The sequence below is a fragment of the Apostichopus japonicus genome, chromosome 17 (genome assembly GCF_037975245.1).
Source record: "Apostichopus japonicus isolate 1M-3 chromosome 17, ASM3797524v1, whole genome shotgun sequence".
NCBI lineage: Eukaryota > Metazoa > Echinodermata > Holothuroidea > Aspidochirotida > Stichopodidae > Apostichopus > Apostichopus japonicus.
In genome coordinates, this window is record NC_092577.1 from 6,222,743 (window position 1) to 6,240,548 (window position 17,806).

Below are 17,806 nucleotides of genomic sequence, written 5' to 3' on the forward strand. Positions count from 1 at the left end.
ATGATGGGGTCGGCGAAAGAGAGTCTCGACAAAAGGATGACAATGGAGAAGATGCTACAGTGCTCGTGGCACAGTGGTATCGTTTATTCAGACTTCCGTCTCCTTACTAGGTTCATTAAATGTTCTTACACTTATCCTTGATTACGCTGAACGTAACTGTTAACGCAATTCATCAACGCAGCGTAGAACACGGCTCTAAACGCAACGCCCAACGAAACGTCCAACGCGGCGCCACACGCAGCGTATAACGCAACGTACAACGCGGCGCCCAACGCAGCGCAGGACGTAATGTATAACGCGGCGCTAAACGCAACGCCAAACGCAACGGCCGACGCGGCGCCACTCGCAGCGTAAAACGCAACGTATAACGCGGCGATAAACGGAACGCCAAACGCAGCGTCTAAATATGAAATCAGATTCAAAGCTAAAGATTTAACTTAACGGTGTCTGCAATGCCGTTAATCGATGTAAATATACTTAGAACCAATCGATGGACTTAATGGCAGTAATGTATCTTTCTGATAGCTGACCTAGGCTATTCACTAATGTTCCTACTTACGGACTAACTGAAATATATCCAATCACAGCAGAACACTGATCTCTACTAAAGTACACACATTGTCAAGCAGTTCAGAGCGCTACTAAATAACGTAAAATGATAACAGTCGGTCAATAAAGTTGCTCCTAAATAACTGGGCGTAATCTCCCTCAGTGCAATAGCACAGTTTGCTAACAATTTATACAACTCACAAATGTATTCAATAATATTCTGAGCGCTTACAATATCTACGAACAGTTATACACGGTGCCGTGGTATTAGAAACCTACCTACTTGGATAATAGTAAATGATATGATAACGTACCGTACGTAGACGTCTTGAGAGATTTTGTCAAAGAGTCCCACGCTGCACGCACCATCAGTTCCTTTTATACTCAGTGCAATAGCGCAGTTTGCTAACAATTTATACAACTCACAAATGTATTCAGTAATATTCTGAGCGCTTACAATATCTACGAACAGTTATACACGGTGCCGTGGTATTAGAAACCTACCTACTTGGATAATAGTAAATGATATGATAACGTACCGTACGTAGACGTCTTGAGAGATTTTGTCAAATAGTCCCACGCTGCACGCACCATCAGTTCCTTTTATACTCAGTGCAATAGCGCAGTTTGCTAACAATTTATACAACTCACAAATGTATTCAATAATATTCTGAGCGCTTACAATATCTACGAACAGTTATACACGGTGCCGTGGTATTAGAAACCTACCTACTTGGATAATAGTAAATGATATGATAACGTACCGTACGTAGACGTCTTGAGAGATTTTGTCAAAGAGTCCCACGCTGCACGCACCATCAGTTCCTTTTATACTGAAACAATGGCTTAAATTTACGCGCACGAGAATGTTCTACTTCAAAGTACACCGCCTCAGAGTTGCGGTCACCAGTCTTCCGGGGACCGAAAGGCCACAATTGCTTACGTCTTAGTAAACAACTTAGGAGGATAACGGGGATTTCCCGGCAAAGAAATATAACATTACTTAAACAGCTTAAAGAATAACTTTCAAAGTTTCAATACTACGCAAGTTCGGTTACAATAGCTTGAAAATGTAACTAATACTTATCAGATCCAAAATAAAGCCTTTTTTATGCATTTCGTTTTGCAGATTTACAGACCCCCAAAAAATGTAAATTAGATATTTTATTTTGATTGTTTAATGTTATCAAAGGGTGCGATGCGAGATCCCCAGAAGCTGCAGAATTTTGAGAAATAGTTGTCAGGAAGAAGCTTAACCTCAACTTTATACAGAACGTTTCTCAGAGCCCAGTAGCGGGTCGAGGGGCTAACGCCCAGTGAAAAAGCAGCATTTTTAATATTTCTTGTTCTCTCATAGCGAGTCCAACCACAACAACTACGTGTACATAAGATAGAGGAATTACATTCTCTGGAAAATATTTGAAGCACTGGTTGGTTCCACGAGGGGAAGCCCCTCGGAAACCACATGTTATAAATAAATGATATTTCTCTAGAATGTATTGCAAGCAGGCTGGTGGGGATCCGTTGGACTTACGCTGCAGCGTTTTGCAGATATATTGAAGTAATTGTGAAACACTGAAATCTATTTATGAGAAGTGCTCAATTTTCAGCGGATTGAAGTGCAAGGCCCTGGTGAAGGGGTGGGGCCGAGCATCAGGAATCTGCTGCATTTTATTTACCTAATATTATCCAAATTTGGGGAAATATAGACGTAAGGGAATAACAGACAGGCCGATTCTGTTTTCCTTTCTTCGTTTTTGTATTATAACTCTTACTTTCTTAAGTGTACGACCATGAAAAATTTATCTTCAATTGGTCAACCGACTTGGCATCAATTTGAGACCGAGCGGTGTGACACCCATACCACTGTTTGTATACTTATGAGGTCGCGTTCTCAAATAATAATAGTAAAATTCTACTTTCCTGTTTCCAAGTACAGCGTTAGTGTAAGCAAAGAACTCTTTCAGTATCATATTAGTCTCACTAGACGTTCACTCTTAACTTTACGATTTACAAATATGTCCATATGATAAGGAAAATATTTAATTAAATGTCTACTGATAATTTAACACAGTTTCTGCTTGGTTGCCATGACAACTATATGTGAAACAAAAGAAATAGGTGCCCGTTCTGGAACAGTTAATGGGTGACACACTATTGCATACCTCAGTACTTTAATTCCTCTATAGAATATGGTTTTAAATTCATATATAATTCTAAATGCTTTCCTTCATATCATTACCCACTTTTTATTTATACTAAAATTTATTCAGGCAAATCATGTATGGATGTTAGTTTCCCCAATACATATAAATTTTACTCTTGTCAAGCGCACATCGCGGGGGTGATGGGATGTCTCCATCCCCCCCCCCAAAAAAAAAAGAAACGCTACCACGTATTTCCAACTAAATCAGCGTAGTTATAGCACAGTGTAGTGTTTCGACTTAGACATTGGACATAGTTAAAGTCAAACTACACCTCAGAGGTATTATTTGCAGTATAAACTTCCCCTTTTTCTGGGGAAGCACCACAGACCCCCCCCCCCCCCTCCTCTCCATATATGATGTCGGCTTTGACGACCCTCTGTTCCTGTAAACCACTGCAGAACGAGTGTCTTCTCTGTGCATTTATAAAGTCTTCATGGTAATGTTGTCCATCAGAATATTTTGAGTACGGTTCATCTAGTACCAACATTTCCGACACATGTTTGGTCTCTTTTTTGTTTTCCTTTTTGTTTTAAACACTTTGCAGCAATTTCAGAGAAACAAAAACTTCGTTTGCAGAAATTGCAAAAGAATTATGTTACACTTTGCGGCGTTATTTTGCAATTCAGATTGTAAGAATGGTTTTAAGCGGAGGTGTGGATTTGTTTAAATGTGTGTGTTTGTGCGGGGGGGGGGGGTGGAAGGGGGTTGATAGACTCCTATAGGGGCACAGCATTACTTCAAAACCTTACACAATAATTGCCGCTGTGTAATTAAGTTTCCCAAAGTGTGTGATACCACTTCCTTTCAGAAAGAGATTTAAAGCATCAGTTGATTTGATTGCTACTCTCAAAAACATCTTATAGGGCAGTGATCTCGAAACATGGACATGTAAGGTATAAGACTTATCTCTTACATCAACCAAGCTTAGCAATATGAAGTGTTGTTACATTTCTATTATTCGATTTGTTGTTTACTGTCACAAGACTCTGTTGTGAGTGTCTTCTTCATTTAAAATGGCAATCATGTGTTGCTGATCCATAACTCTCTTGTATGTGAATCAACAACACTTTACATGTCAACAGAAATTCACATAGTTGGCTGGTTAGTAAAGCCTTTAAATAAATGTAAGAAATTTGAAATTTGTCTGATATGACGTCATTGTGACAATACCTTTCAAGTTTCTTGACTTCACGGATGATGGAATGGATCCAACCGGAATAGTGTCTGGTAGATCGTACCGCCTAAACCTATGGAGAGAAGTAGAGTAATCATCGTGTAAGATGTTGAAGACGTAGAGGAATGTCCTCCTAGTCAGGTTTATTGTTTATCAAATTAATGAAGGTAACAAAGTAAACAGCAAATAACAAGGAAATAAATCAAATCTGATTGATCATTCTGATCGGAATTAATTATAATCACAAGTCTTGTGTTTCAACGATCCCACGAAAAATAAATAAGAATGGATCATAGAATTGAAGTAGGGAGAATGACGTCATGCGACATATACTGAAGCCACCCATCCGACTGATGGCGCTTTGCTTGTACGGCAAGAAATTATCGGCGCGTAATACAAACACTACGTCTTTGACATAACTAAAGTGATAAAGTGTAATGGCGGGATGACAAACCTGTAAACACTTGTACTGAAACGGAGAAAGAATGGAATGGAGAGGGGTATAGGAGGGTCGAGGACATAGCAGCATTCTTTACTGGGCTAAACACCGGGTGATTTTAGTAAAAAAGTAAACACAAATTGTTGCAATTACATGAACAAGGCAGATATACCAAGATTCCTTATTATTTAAGTATTTATTCATTATCACATTTGTTTGTGGAGTTGATAAGAATTTCCTTAACCAGTACACAATCGAATCTTCCTATTCAACGATGTTCTCCATGAAGAACTCCATGTGTCCCATATATCAGACTTCTTTCATACCAAGGCATTGCTACAACTTCCTGTTTATATTTTATTAAGAACTACGCCAACGCGATCTTCGTTGATTCGCAAAAGAACTGTTTCATCAGGGAGTTGTTATGGTTTCATGGAAGCACAAACACTGAGGGGCAGTGGAGCATGTGACTTTGATTTAACGCAAGAAACCACTAACCTCTGAAATTATGTTAAACCTCTCAAAAGGAATACTGTGTGCGTTAAAATATTTGAATGTTTTCAACAAAAAGTTTCTTTATACCGGTACTTTTGAACTGCATGTTTTATCATTATTATTATTTTTTATAGCAATGTTTTAGACATGACAGCACTTGTTACAAAGAAACAACAACAAGAGAGCACTTTTAATTACGAAGTCGCAACTAGTAATTTCCATTAAAAAACGGAGGCCACATTCAAGGGTTATCGGGATAGTGGCAACGTATGTGCCCAATCAATCCCCCACCCCTACCCCACCCACCCCTCTTTCATGGCTCCGTTGCCCCTGACACGGTAAATGGACAGTGTCATCGCAAACATTTGCAGAAGTCTACACTAAGTGTCTCTATACTGGTGACTTAACCTACAAGCAAATAGACCAAAAATATAGGGATTGTGGTGTGACATGTGGGGATTTTACAACACTCGTTTTACCTCTTTTTCAGCAATCCGATATTTTTTGGTCATATCGTTTAAAATTGTATTATTTTCTGGCAATAACCATTATAGATCGACCACACACAGATCTGGCATGGGGCCGATATGAATTAACCGGGCTGGTGGTAGGGGTATAGGGAGGGTGTCAAACCTTGAACCGTTGTGTTAGCATATTTTTATTCATTATGATTGCTAAGAGTTTGGTAAAATACAAAAATGTTGTTAAAGGAAAAATTCGTTACAATATGCAGCATTGTTACGAACGCAGGATTCTGCGTCCGGGACGCAATGTTTTGGCCAGGGACGCAAAGTCTCCAAATTGCTTGCGTCCTGTGGACGCAAACTTTTTTTTTGAGAAACAAACCCCAAGTATACACACTCACAATAAGGTCAACGGAAAACATAACAAAACTGTCAAAACACATTTTGGAATGAACATTATTTCTTTTCAAAACCACAACTTCTTCTGACAAGAAGCAAAAGTTCCCCTACTCCAACAGATCATTGAATTTATTTGAAAATAAATATATCATAACAATCAACCGCAAGGTACAGGGTTAACAACACCCCATTACGGAGATTTTCATGCTGAAAATAGCAAATGATGCTTTTCCAAATTTCCCGTGATTTGATTGGTTATAAGTCCCCATCCATTGTCTGTGAAAATTCTTGCACATGTAATGCTCAGTGAACACGGAGTATGTTGTTTAACAACAATTACTTGCAACTTACTTTCCCCTGTACAGAGATTGTGAAGTCTTTTGCGGTATAGGCTATCATGTTTGTGCACTCCAATATCATAACGTTAGGCCTTGTCACATACAGTACGTATACCTTTTGACAACGATCGAAGAGGCTTCGTAATATTTGAATCATTGTTTTGATCAGAAAATGTTAATGAGTGGAGACAATCTATGCATTTTGTGGGAAGCTAACTTCTCTGATCCTGAACAGGATATTTCAGCTCACAGTATGTTTCTTCTCTCTGTATTAACAGTTGCTAATGTACCCTGTAAAATGTGCATTCTAACCATCAATAGTTTCTGTTGCAACAATTTTTCGCAGTCCAATTAACCTAGTGCTTCAGTAAATGTTATTTTGGCGCAACATTCGTGTGTAAACTACTGTACTTTAGAACATCGAACTGATTTTTTTTTAAATCTACATTGCGTAAAAAATTATTCACATAGACCTACTGTAATTTTCGTGTAGATGATTGCTTGCAAAAAGCCAGCATAAATGTTGGATCAGATTTTAAGGATTTGCGCATGTGTAGTTGAAAATGAAGCTCGAACCGGCATGTACATTCAGTAGTACAGTGAACTGGAATTTAGCGAGAGATATGCACACTGTAGGTACTGGGATTTTTGAAGAGTTGTTGGAATCGCTGCAAGGTCAAAGCACGGATCTACTACGGAGTTGGCGAGTAGGGAAGTAGAAGGACGTATGAAGGAGGGGGGACTGGGGGTAAAAATGGGGTTGAAACGGCAGGGTGGTCGAAAGGAGGGGCGCCCCGGCCGCGAAATTTTTTTCCCAAACAGGTTTGCAAATGTGCGTAAATAGTCGTTCATGATTGGTCGGAAAAGTTACGTCATCACCATAGAAACCTTCACTTCGAGGTTCTGCATCCATTTGTTGCAACGAAGATATACCCGTTCAAAATTACCCGAAGCTTTCCGTACATATATTTAGATATGTTTGGAATTGGTTTAGACATATTTAGCACACTAGTATTGTATGATTTACTTTGATCGAAGTTCTCTGTGAAGGCATTTATCGATAACTTCGCACAGTGAAAGTTTCGTACAGGGTACATCACACATGCGCTGTAGGCCTATATGTATTATAACTCTGTACACAGTGCAGTGACGGAAATATATCATACTATACACTCTACTGTTTTGCGTATATTTACTCAAGACTCGCGTCGTGAAGTTGCTTTTAGTGTAGGCCTACCCATTCCACGAAACGAATTCTGATTTCAATAGAACGGCTCACGAATCGTGGATAACGTAAACACGAACCAAATAGAAGGTAGCGTATGTATCATAAGTGAGGTCAACATGTAATCCAAGCATTAAACTCTGTACACAGTGCAGTGACGGAAATCTATCACACTATACTGTTTTGCGTATATTCACTCAAGACTCGCGTCGTGAAGTTGCTTTTAGTGTAGGCCTACCCATTCCACGAAACGAATTCTGATTTCAATAGAACGGCTCACGAATCGTGGATAACGTAAACACGAACCAAATAGAAGGTAGCGTATGTATCATAAGTGAGGTCAACATGTAATCCAAGCATTAAAAGTAAAGTTAGGACGTTTGAAGGGAAACCCCTTAACTAGACTCAATCAAGTGTCAGTGTGTAACCCAGTATATATGTCTTCGAACTTCCAAGCGATGGCTATTATTTATGCTGACGTCACGAGCAATCTGATTGGCTGAAAACTCCGTAATTGCAAACCTATTTGGGAAAAAAAAATTCGCGCCCCGGCCGCCCCTGAAAAATAGCAAAGTTAAGGCACTGAGCATTTCTGCCCTACTGTATACTGTGTATAACTTTCACAAAGTATAGGCTGTGATACTACACTAGTATTAGTACAGTAGGTCATACAGTAAACGTAATTGGTTTTCGATTGGGACGCAAGCATTTTTTACGGGACGCAAACTTTTTCAGGGGCTTGCGTCCCTGGGACGCAAACTTTTTTCACTAATAACATTACTGAATATGGCGACTCATCAAGCTTAGCTGTTTTTCAGTCTCAACTAAACCAAATGCCGAAACCTTAATACTTAAACCAGTACGTATTCTGTAAATAGAATATTTGACAGCCCTGCTGTTATATACTGTGCATATACAAACCTATTGTCTGTAAGAGTCCTTACTGAAGCAAGTTGAGCTTAGCGAGCATAAAATGACATTATCTGGATTAACCGGTAACATATATAGTGTATAATATCCAATTAATATTTTTAAGTCTAGCTCAGTATCACCCTACCTTATACCTGCTTTGCACAGCTCTATGTATAAAACACTACTTTGGTCAATGTAAAGAAAATATATAGGTTACGTACCTCGTATCTAATTAGCATAATAAACTTATATTTACCAAACTGTTGCAAGTTTGTTTTAATGTAAAAGCTTTTTCTTTACAATCGTTTGTTTTCTGTATCTATTCATTGAATGGCTGAAAGATGCACTTTAAAATATTTCACTAATATTTTATATGAAGTAAGGGCCATATATATATAGCGGTCACATCAACTCAATGACACGTGTAGGCCATATAATAGAAATATTGATGAACTTTAAATAATTGATATTTTATCGAACAACCGTTCTTGTGTCAACCTGTTCGCTGCTACAGCATTGACAATTATTAATGAAAGGTAAATTTGTTCATAAAAGGGGTCTCCCTGTTTAGACCCCTCCCAACGGACGCGAGCATCCAAAGAAAATCATGTTAGAAAGGGTAAACACTTCATGGTGCTGTGAAAGGTCATATCAATATAAGCCTAAAAAAACTTCTCTGACTATTAAGGCGAAAGACGAGGCTTTTCCCCTCACACCAATGAGGCTGGTCATACATGACTGGTTGAAATATTAATAAAGTCAACTCTAAATAATGTCAAATGTTGCCAGTCGGGGGAATTGGGTACTTGGCCCCACCACCCATGAAATCGTACAGACGCCACTTAGCGGGAACATGACATTGTTATGGTCCTGATTTGTTTCTGACCATAATTTTTGGTTCCCGGACAACTCCCCCTTGGACGATTACCCACAGGACGAGTACCCCTCGGACGATTCCCCCTCGGGCAATTCCCAACCGGACAATTCCCAATCGTGACAATTGCCCCCAGACAATTCCCACCCGGACAATTGCCCCGGACAATTTTCCCCCGGACAATCCCCCTCTTCGGGAATTTCCACTGAGACCCTTCCCCCAGGACGACGATCATTACATTTTATCACATTTTGGACCCCCCCCCCCGTGGAAATTTCTGCACATGCCCCTTGACCATCAATCACAAGTCGATCAATAGGTTAAAAAGTTACATTTTGGTAGGGATTGGGATCAGGTGTATATGACTTCCTGGAAACATCTTTCCAGTTAATATCACCTCAAAAATTTGCCCGCTTATACAGCGTCTTTATCAGTTGCCATATGCTTGCATCCACATGTGTATTTTTCGACAGAACTGGGATATTCAGCGTTTATGCTGTGTTAGTTTTTGCGCAATTTGAATGCATGATAGATGGCTAGACCAGAGAAATGTTCGCGCGCTTCGCGTGCACTAGTTAGGTTGATACTGTGATAGCTCTTATCTCTCTTCGCATGCATAATTTTCCGCGCGCTTTCGCGCGCATTAGCTGCACTGTTCATGTCATAGTCCTTTCATTTGCTCATTATGTTGACCATGTATGGTAGTAGCAACAACATATTCTCTGTGCGCTCGGCGCGCACAAAATGTACATCTACTATGATATTTTTACGCATTTTGCATGCATGGTAGCTCGCTAGAACAGATGATTGCGCGATTCTCGAGCGTTTTTATCCCTAGTTTCATGCATTCTTGATAAACATAATGCAGGCTACACCAGCAATCTCGGCACTTCAACATGACTTATATGCGTGTCATAATGTACCACTCTTAAAGTGCGCCATTCTGCTCGAAGAATAAATATTTAAACAACTTGTCACCCTGGGAAGAATGTTCTCTTAATTCAAAAGATTGAAACTAGTGTACAATCAAATTACAATTGAAAAAAGTTTGAGATTTTCAATCAAATTTATTGATAATCAATCATATTAAATTCAAATTTTTCAACTTTCAACTTTCCATTGGTCCCTACTTTCAGTCTTTTAGATTCCTTTTTCATTTTTTTTTATTTTAGAGAGTGATATATGTATCAAAATCATCAAACAATAGTTACATTTATCATTCAGACTTAGCCATACTTATATCACTATATTACTTTCATTTATTTGATTCATTGAATACGTAAATTTTCCAATATCATTAATTGCAAGTGTAGCTTTAAAAGCTTTAAACGTTTTATCAGGTAACAAACACCACTTTGTAAATGTATATAAAATGGGCGAGCCAGTGTGCTCGTCTTCCAATATAAGAGGAAAAGGGAGCCTGCAAATAAGCAGAAGGTCCATTCAGGTTCGAGTCCCAGTGAAGCTGGTGGTGCACCCAAGCCGAAAAGGTGTGAGCTTATATTTGTTCTTAGCGTGTAGCATATTATGCATTTATATGCCAGGGTGTTATAACACACTAACACGTGTTATGTTTTGGGAGCATGCATGCGAGGGCTAGATATATTAAAGACACAATACAGTAAATCGTAGTGGTATTATATATTTATTTATTTATTTATTTATTTTTTTTTTTTTTCAAAATTTTTATATAATATAAAATATTTTATATTTTATATTGTTTATATTTTTTTTATATTTTTATATTTATATATTGTTTTTAAAACAGGCCACAATAAAATGTGCGTCTAGCATAACACGTGTTATCATGTTATAACACAGATGCATATAAATGAGCAATATATTCAAGTCGAAAACGCTATTATAAGCAACTGTACAATTCGGTTCGGGTGGGTGGTCGATTGTTCGCCAGTTGGAAATCTTATTGATTCAATGAAGTTCTATTTTCTGAAATATTATTTCATGCTTTATATTACAGTGTGTATATTCTTTAAAAAAATCTAATTTGTGTGAAATTTTTCCGTTTTCAGTATCGTGGGAAAAATATTGTTCTCGTTTACGCCCAGTGCGGTACGGTTGACATCAGCATCAGAATCGCTCTGTAAACAGCAAGAATTTGCAGTCTTCTGTTTTGCGTAATTTATGTTTGAATTGTTGAAAGTTTTAGAAGTCGTTTTTGCTCGTAAGACAACTCAACCATGCATAAACGATCCACGACTCCGTCTCCAATTTTTGTTATGTCTCAGGTGTCTACAATACCCGCCAAAAATGATGGGACAACAGCACCATGAATACAGTGCATGCATATTGGCTGTCCTTAGAGCTCCCCACCCCCCCCCCCCTCAATCAATGTTGGGGTTGAAAACGCCATGTTGGTCTCGCAGTTTCCAGCATTGATATGGGGAGCGGGGTTTCTCCCGTGTATTTTTTTGGCGGGGATTATATGCCGTCAGTTTTGTAACTGATTCAAGTGCTCTTACACGGTTAGTAAACAATATTATATAGTTAATCAATGTCTCTTCGATACTTGTATCACCTCAGCTCTCTTCAAACAGTTGCAGTTCTTCTTGTTGAAACAATGAGTTACCTGAATTAAGCTCACAGACAGTGGCGTATTTAGGGTTTCATGCCGGGGGGGGGGGGGGGAATTCCAATGACCATGAAAAAGATACCCAATGCGAGCTCAAAGCGCGAGCAAAACGGCTTGTTTTTAGAATGGTTCATTAGGAGTCGTTTATAGGTCATGTTGGTGTGAAGGTTTCTGATGTAGCCTATGTCAAGGATACGTGATACCAAGGATGAAAACGCGCGCGAAGCGAGCGAAAAGTTCTGATATCCAGCTTTCATGCATTAAAAATGCGCAAAGTATCACTGACAGCAGAAGTGCAGCTAGTAAACGTGCAGAAAATTGTGTAGTTGCTGGCTACCATGCATACGAAGTGGGCCGATGACAGGACTGTCGGAAAATGTTGTGCTAGTTAGCTACCATGTATAGAAGGGAGTAAACACTATCACACATATCAACCTAGCTAGTGCACGTGAATTGCGCGAACAAATTTTTGGCACCAGCCAGTTACCATGCATGCAAAATGCGTACACTTACTGTAACACCACATAAATGCTACGGGGAATGTATAGTAGCTGGCGATAATGCATAACAAGAGTCTAGAGCTTCGTGATTCCTTGACTTTGGATTTGAAGCCAGATATAATTGTTTGACCTAGCTCTGTTGACCTCAGGTGACCTTTGACCTTAACCAAAACAATAAGAATCATCTACTCACTATGGGTAATCCACCATGGAAGTATCAGGATGATCTGAACTTGCGTAATCCACTAACAGTGGTTACAACCGGCGTCACAGACACACACATACATGCATGCCTGCACATCTTCATTTTGCCTCTGGCAAGGATTCAAAAAGTGGTTCTGAGCAATTTTCAGCGAAATAATATTTGGCCACGCCCCTCAAGAATATTAATGAGATGCAGAAGGTTTCTAACCTTCACATGCACCCACAGCTCCCACCAATTCCAACGAAAAAAGTTTGAACAAAATCGGACAGACGGTTGCCGAGATATTAGCATTTAAATAATGTGTTCGAAGGCCCGCCCACTCATGAGTATTAATGAGATTGGCACCAAAAACAGTAGGGACCACCTACATTCTATGGGTAAACCACCACCCAAGTATGGGAATGAGATCAAACCTTGCGTTATTGACGTCAACGAAATTACATTTGGCTCCGCGCCTCATGAATATCAATGAGATGCGATAAGGTTAACAGTAACATACGCATTTACCCCACCTCCTACCAATGCTACCAAACAAGTTTGAACAAATCGGCCATTATGTTGCCGAGATACGGAGTCCGTCCACTTATGAATATTAATGAGATTAGCACCAACAACGATAGGGACCATCTACTCACTGTGGGTAACCTACCAACCAAGTATGATACCGATCAGATCTTGCATCGTTCAGTCATCGTGGTTACAAGCCGGCGTCATAGACAGACACACGCACACACATACATGCGTGACTGCATATATTCCTTTTGCCTATGGCAAGGAATAAAAAAGAGTCAAATAAAGGTCTACCGGGAAACGAATTCAGCTAAAGTGCGCGCGAAGTGCGCAGAAACTGTTAAGGTTATCTAGCTAGCATGCATGTGCAAGGATCAGTTAATTCTCACAGTATCAAAGCGCGCCAAATCTATTTTCCCAAAAGTGTACCAAATTGACGCCCAAGATATTATCATTTTGTTAGTTTAGCTATTAGCTATAGTATACACAATGTACGCGAAACAAGAAAGTGTTTTGGTACTTTGTCTCCTAAAATACAGTCGTTTTGCTATTTAAGCTTTTCATTTCAACGGTGTTCGTATGTTTTACTACATTGCAAAATTATTACATTGATAGCGTGACAGGACGAAAATGGTACAGTAATTCAGATATCTATGTAAGTAGACCAAAGTTAGCCCATATCTCACTCCTTTATGTGGCCAAAAAAAAAAAAAAGTCACTTTCTACAGGGAAGACATGATTTACACACAGAAAGCGGAAATAAATAAATATATCACTAATGCACGAGAATCTCGCACAAAGATACGCGTTGTTCGTATCTTTAACTTCGCGATAATTTTTTTCTCAGGTGAGTTGGGCCTGTTGGTTATGCTAATGTAAAATCATATCCTACCAACGCACATTTTTTATTGGTAATTAGCGTTATAAAATCGTCCCAATTGGGTGCTCCCGATTGACAATTATCTGTGGGCAATTGTCCGGGGGTGGGGAGGGGAATTGTCCGGGAAGGTAATGGTCCGGGGTAATTGTCCGGGGGAAGTCGACCGGTATGAGAATTGTCGGGGGGAATTTTCTGGGGTGGGAACTGTCCGAGTGGGAATTGTCTGGGTGGGAATTGTCCGGGGGTAATTGTCCAGGGGGTAGTTGTCTGGAGGGTAATTGTCCGGGTGGGGGGGGGGGTAATTGTCCAGGGTGAGTTATCCGGTCACCAATTTTTAGGGCTGTGTTTTTGGTTCATAGTCTTGTATCATGGTTGTCGTTTGTACCATTTGATTAAGTTCCTTTATATACCTCCTTTAGTACAACTTAATATACTGAAACATTTCTGGCTTTTTATCTTACCGTATGTGTACCTTTCGATTTTCATGTTAATATCTTTTTCGTGCAAATATACAAATCATCGCGGGGCACCAACAAAAAATCTATCGCGCCGCTTGCAGTAATGTTTGGTTAAAATAAATTGTCCCGCATTATTTCTTTTAGTCGGAACATAGAGACGTAGGATTATAGAGATTTAACCAAATTGAGAGCATCACAATCATGTGTTATCTAGTCAGACCCCTACCAACGAGAAGTGCAACTTCAATTCAAAAAGATAAACTGAACATAACAAGAATCAGTCCTTCTATAATTTGTATTCATAACGTTGTGTTGTCAATAAGCCCTCTCTATTCAAGTTTCCTTCAATTGGTTTGCATGGAAGCATGTGAGGATACATTAAACAACCAATGAGAGCAATTTTGCTCATGTAAAGTAAAACTTACAAAGAATAACCAACAATTAGAACGCAACGTATGCAACAACAATGCGTATGACCTAATAAAAATATGTTATTTGGACGATTTCCCCAATGGATGATTCGTAGTTACTGCTGTACACCTACTGACCTACTTAATATCTGTTTCCATGGTTACTTTGACACGTTTACTGACAATGGGCACGTGGTTCGTTTACCTGTTTCTATTCATGATGTTAAACTGGCTCGAGTCATCTATTATTATGCTAATGAGATATTTACGGGAGTTCCAGGTGTGGTATTCTTACTATTGACTTGCTTTGGAACATAAATTGTTTGAATCAATCGTCTGTATAATGTAAGTGCTGCATATATTTGCACAGAAAACTATTGTAGAAGTAGAATATGCCTACTGTGTGCACTAATGCGGTGATGAAGTTATCGGGTAGAAACATGGAGTGGATTTCACGGGCTCTCTGAAAACATACAAATGAATCTCTCAGGAGGGTTGGCGAAGGGAGGGGCAGTGGCGGGAGCCGGTAAAGGGTGTCTGAAGGGTGGAGATGGTGACTAAACTTACTGAAGAGCATACCGAATACGGTGATTGGGATAAAGCATTGATAGTCTAGAAAGTGAATAATCATAGATCTGTATTACATTTTTTTTTAATAATTCGACCAAGCTATACTGCCAACGTAAAATACTTTTCATTGATACATTTTCCGTGGTTACAGTTACTCCTGGAACGGCATTGAGAATATGACATGCTGAATAATTTTCATTTATATTGTATTTTATTTATGGTATTACCGAATATTTTTTCCTTGTTTCTTTGGAGTGTCGGGTGAGGCGGGATTGGGTATCTTAAATATTTCTTTCATTATTTTTAGTAACACGTCATACACTGTGAATCATATCAACTGATAACATTAACGTGAATGTGTAAGGATGGAAATGGGAAGCTTTTTATGAGGTTGGTCTGAGGAACTGATGAAGGCGAGAGGATTAGCGATATATTAAACTGAATATATTCGTTGTGTTACCAATTTGACTCATGAATCTTGTCTCAAAAAAAAAGAAATAAATTAACGTATTAGCGAGGATTACGTCTCTGTCTGTAAAACTACAATATATTCTTAGTAGGCCTATGTGAAGGAAATAATGGACATGAAGAAACAAATAAAACACAGGATATTGATAATGGAGCTAGAGATAATAATAAAAAAAAACACCCGGTGACCGGAACAATGAGGGTGATGATATGGTTAGGGTGGGAGGAGGGTAAAAATACATTGAAAAGGGAAACTGCGAAGAACAATGAGTGTAATAACGGTTACAACTGAAGGGGGTAGGTAGGGTAACGATGGATTGGTAAATAGGAGGTGTCGGGAGTGTATTGAGTGAACCGGTTTTCGAATGGGTTATAAGTGAGGGGTTTGGGTTGGGGTGAGGGATTCAATTACACTAAATTTTAAAGGGCAAAGCAGGGACATCCTGATTAAATCAAGTATCTCGAAATATTTATTTCGAGGAATTTTAAATTATTAAACAGTTTTTGTTCAAAGTTATGAATTATATAAAGCTGAAGCTCTCGATGACCTTTAAATTATTGTTTAAAATTATTAAAAGAATAATGAAAATTAATATAAATTGAGCTTATTTCTTGTCAAATTGGATTTCAAACTATAAAGAAGAAATTGATGTAGTTTTAAATGCATTAAATCATAACCTCTGCAATTTATGAGATACATATTTTCCTTTAATAATTTTAGGTAGTAAAAAATACAATTTAACTTTATAATTAACTCCATTACAATTATTTATTCCATTTTTTGATAAATATTATTTATTAACTTATTTTGAAGAACTATTTTTTAAACTGCGACAACTAAAACTATTTTATTGGTTGCTTGTTTGGTATAAATTTCAGTTTTAGCAGAGAGTAGAGTATTATAATTTGATCACATGGGATTTTAAGTATAGATTCATAGGTTTTTGCTATTTTATTGCCATCATTTTACTTCTTTTATATTTATAACGATTTTCAATCTCTTTCGTTGAAAAACAAAACCTTAAATAGATTGAACATAATTTAAAAACAAATATTTTGGAGGTTTCAGCTTGAAAAGTTACATTTACAGTACTACTTATAAACTCAAAAACCCTATTTTAAAACTCATTCGAATTATTAAATTCAAACAACCTTGTTTATATATCTCTTATTTTATCCTTATAAACATTCCTGTCATTCTAAAACCTATTTCTAATTTAAATTTTAACAATAAATTAAACAAAAACATTTTAAACAACCCCCACCCACCCCTCGACCCCTCTCTTACCAACACTATCTTAAAATATTCCATATTAATCCATTATATTTTGTTTGATATATGATAACATCCTACATAATTCCTTTCGCGATGACCTAATTATTCAAATAAATCAAACTAAACTAGTTAAATCCAATCCATGACATTAAAGTTACAGCAGACTTTACATTATCTATTGTTCGTTTAATATTGATAACTTTTTTAATTAATTTAATTCCCTGTTTAACTGTTATGATGATTCTAACATCTACACCGGAATACTTACTGCAGCTCCTTCAAGCTTGTACACTGTGAGGAGTAAGACAAGATGGCCGCCAACTCTTCATTAGTTAGTCTCCTGTAGCTGTCATAGATCTCCAGCTTCTGGAGAGAACTCAGGATAGAGAGAGAGAGACCAGACCGAAGGATAAGGTTCAGACCAGACTCATCAACTCTAGGAGAGCATCGGGATAGATACACACAGGAGATAGGAATCTAGAATGAAAGAATAGAGTTACTGATAATAGAGTAGATAGAGATAAATAGATTGGATTTGGTTAGGATTAGAATAATTATTATGATATTATAAATAATAAAAATAACGAAATGAAAAGAAAGGAAAGTAAAGCTATCAACTAGAACATTTAGGTTATGTTTAGTTGTAAAAAGGAATTTATTTAATGGAACGGAAATAAAGGATTGATTTTAAGGGGAGACAAATATTAACAGAAATAATTACAATAGGTTAGAAAAAATAAAGTGGTAATGTAGGGTTAAAGGGTTAGTTTGATTGTTTTACATTTAAATGATTAATTAAAGGTTTTATAGCAAGTAAGGTTTAATTAAGTAAGAATGTGAGGCTACATATATATTTCAATTTA

The 17,806-nt window shown here is 38.0% G+C and overlaps 2 protein-coding genes across 13 annotated transcripts in view; one reads left to right on the forward strand and one right to left on the reverse strand.

The window, feature by feature from the left end:
* The window catches only part of LOC139985117 (NLR family CARD domain-containing protein 4-like), a 468,217-nt gene that overhangs the window by 258,499 nt on the left and 191,912 nt on the right, over positions 1 to 17,806 (reverse strand). For 6 of the 10 annotated variants that reach the window (XM_071999324.1, XM_071999323.1, XM_071999325.1 and 3 more), the window contains one exon: positions 17,212 to 17,420. The exons of the other annotated variants lie outside the window; for them this stretch is intronic. In XM_071999324.1, the coding sequence (XP_071855425.1) occupies positions 17,212 to 17,420 (209 nt within the window). The remainder of the gene's footprint in view (positions 1 to 17,211; positions 17,421 to 17,806) is intronic. 10 annotated transcript variants of the gene reach the window in all.
* Positions 1 to 17,806, forward strand: part of LOC139985143 (uncharacterized) — a 272,368-nt gene that overhangs the window by 212,177 nt on the left and 42,385 nt on the right. The window lies entirely within an intron of this gene.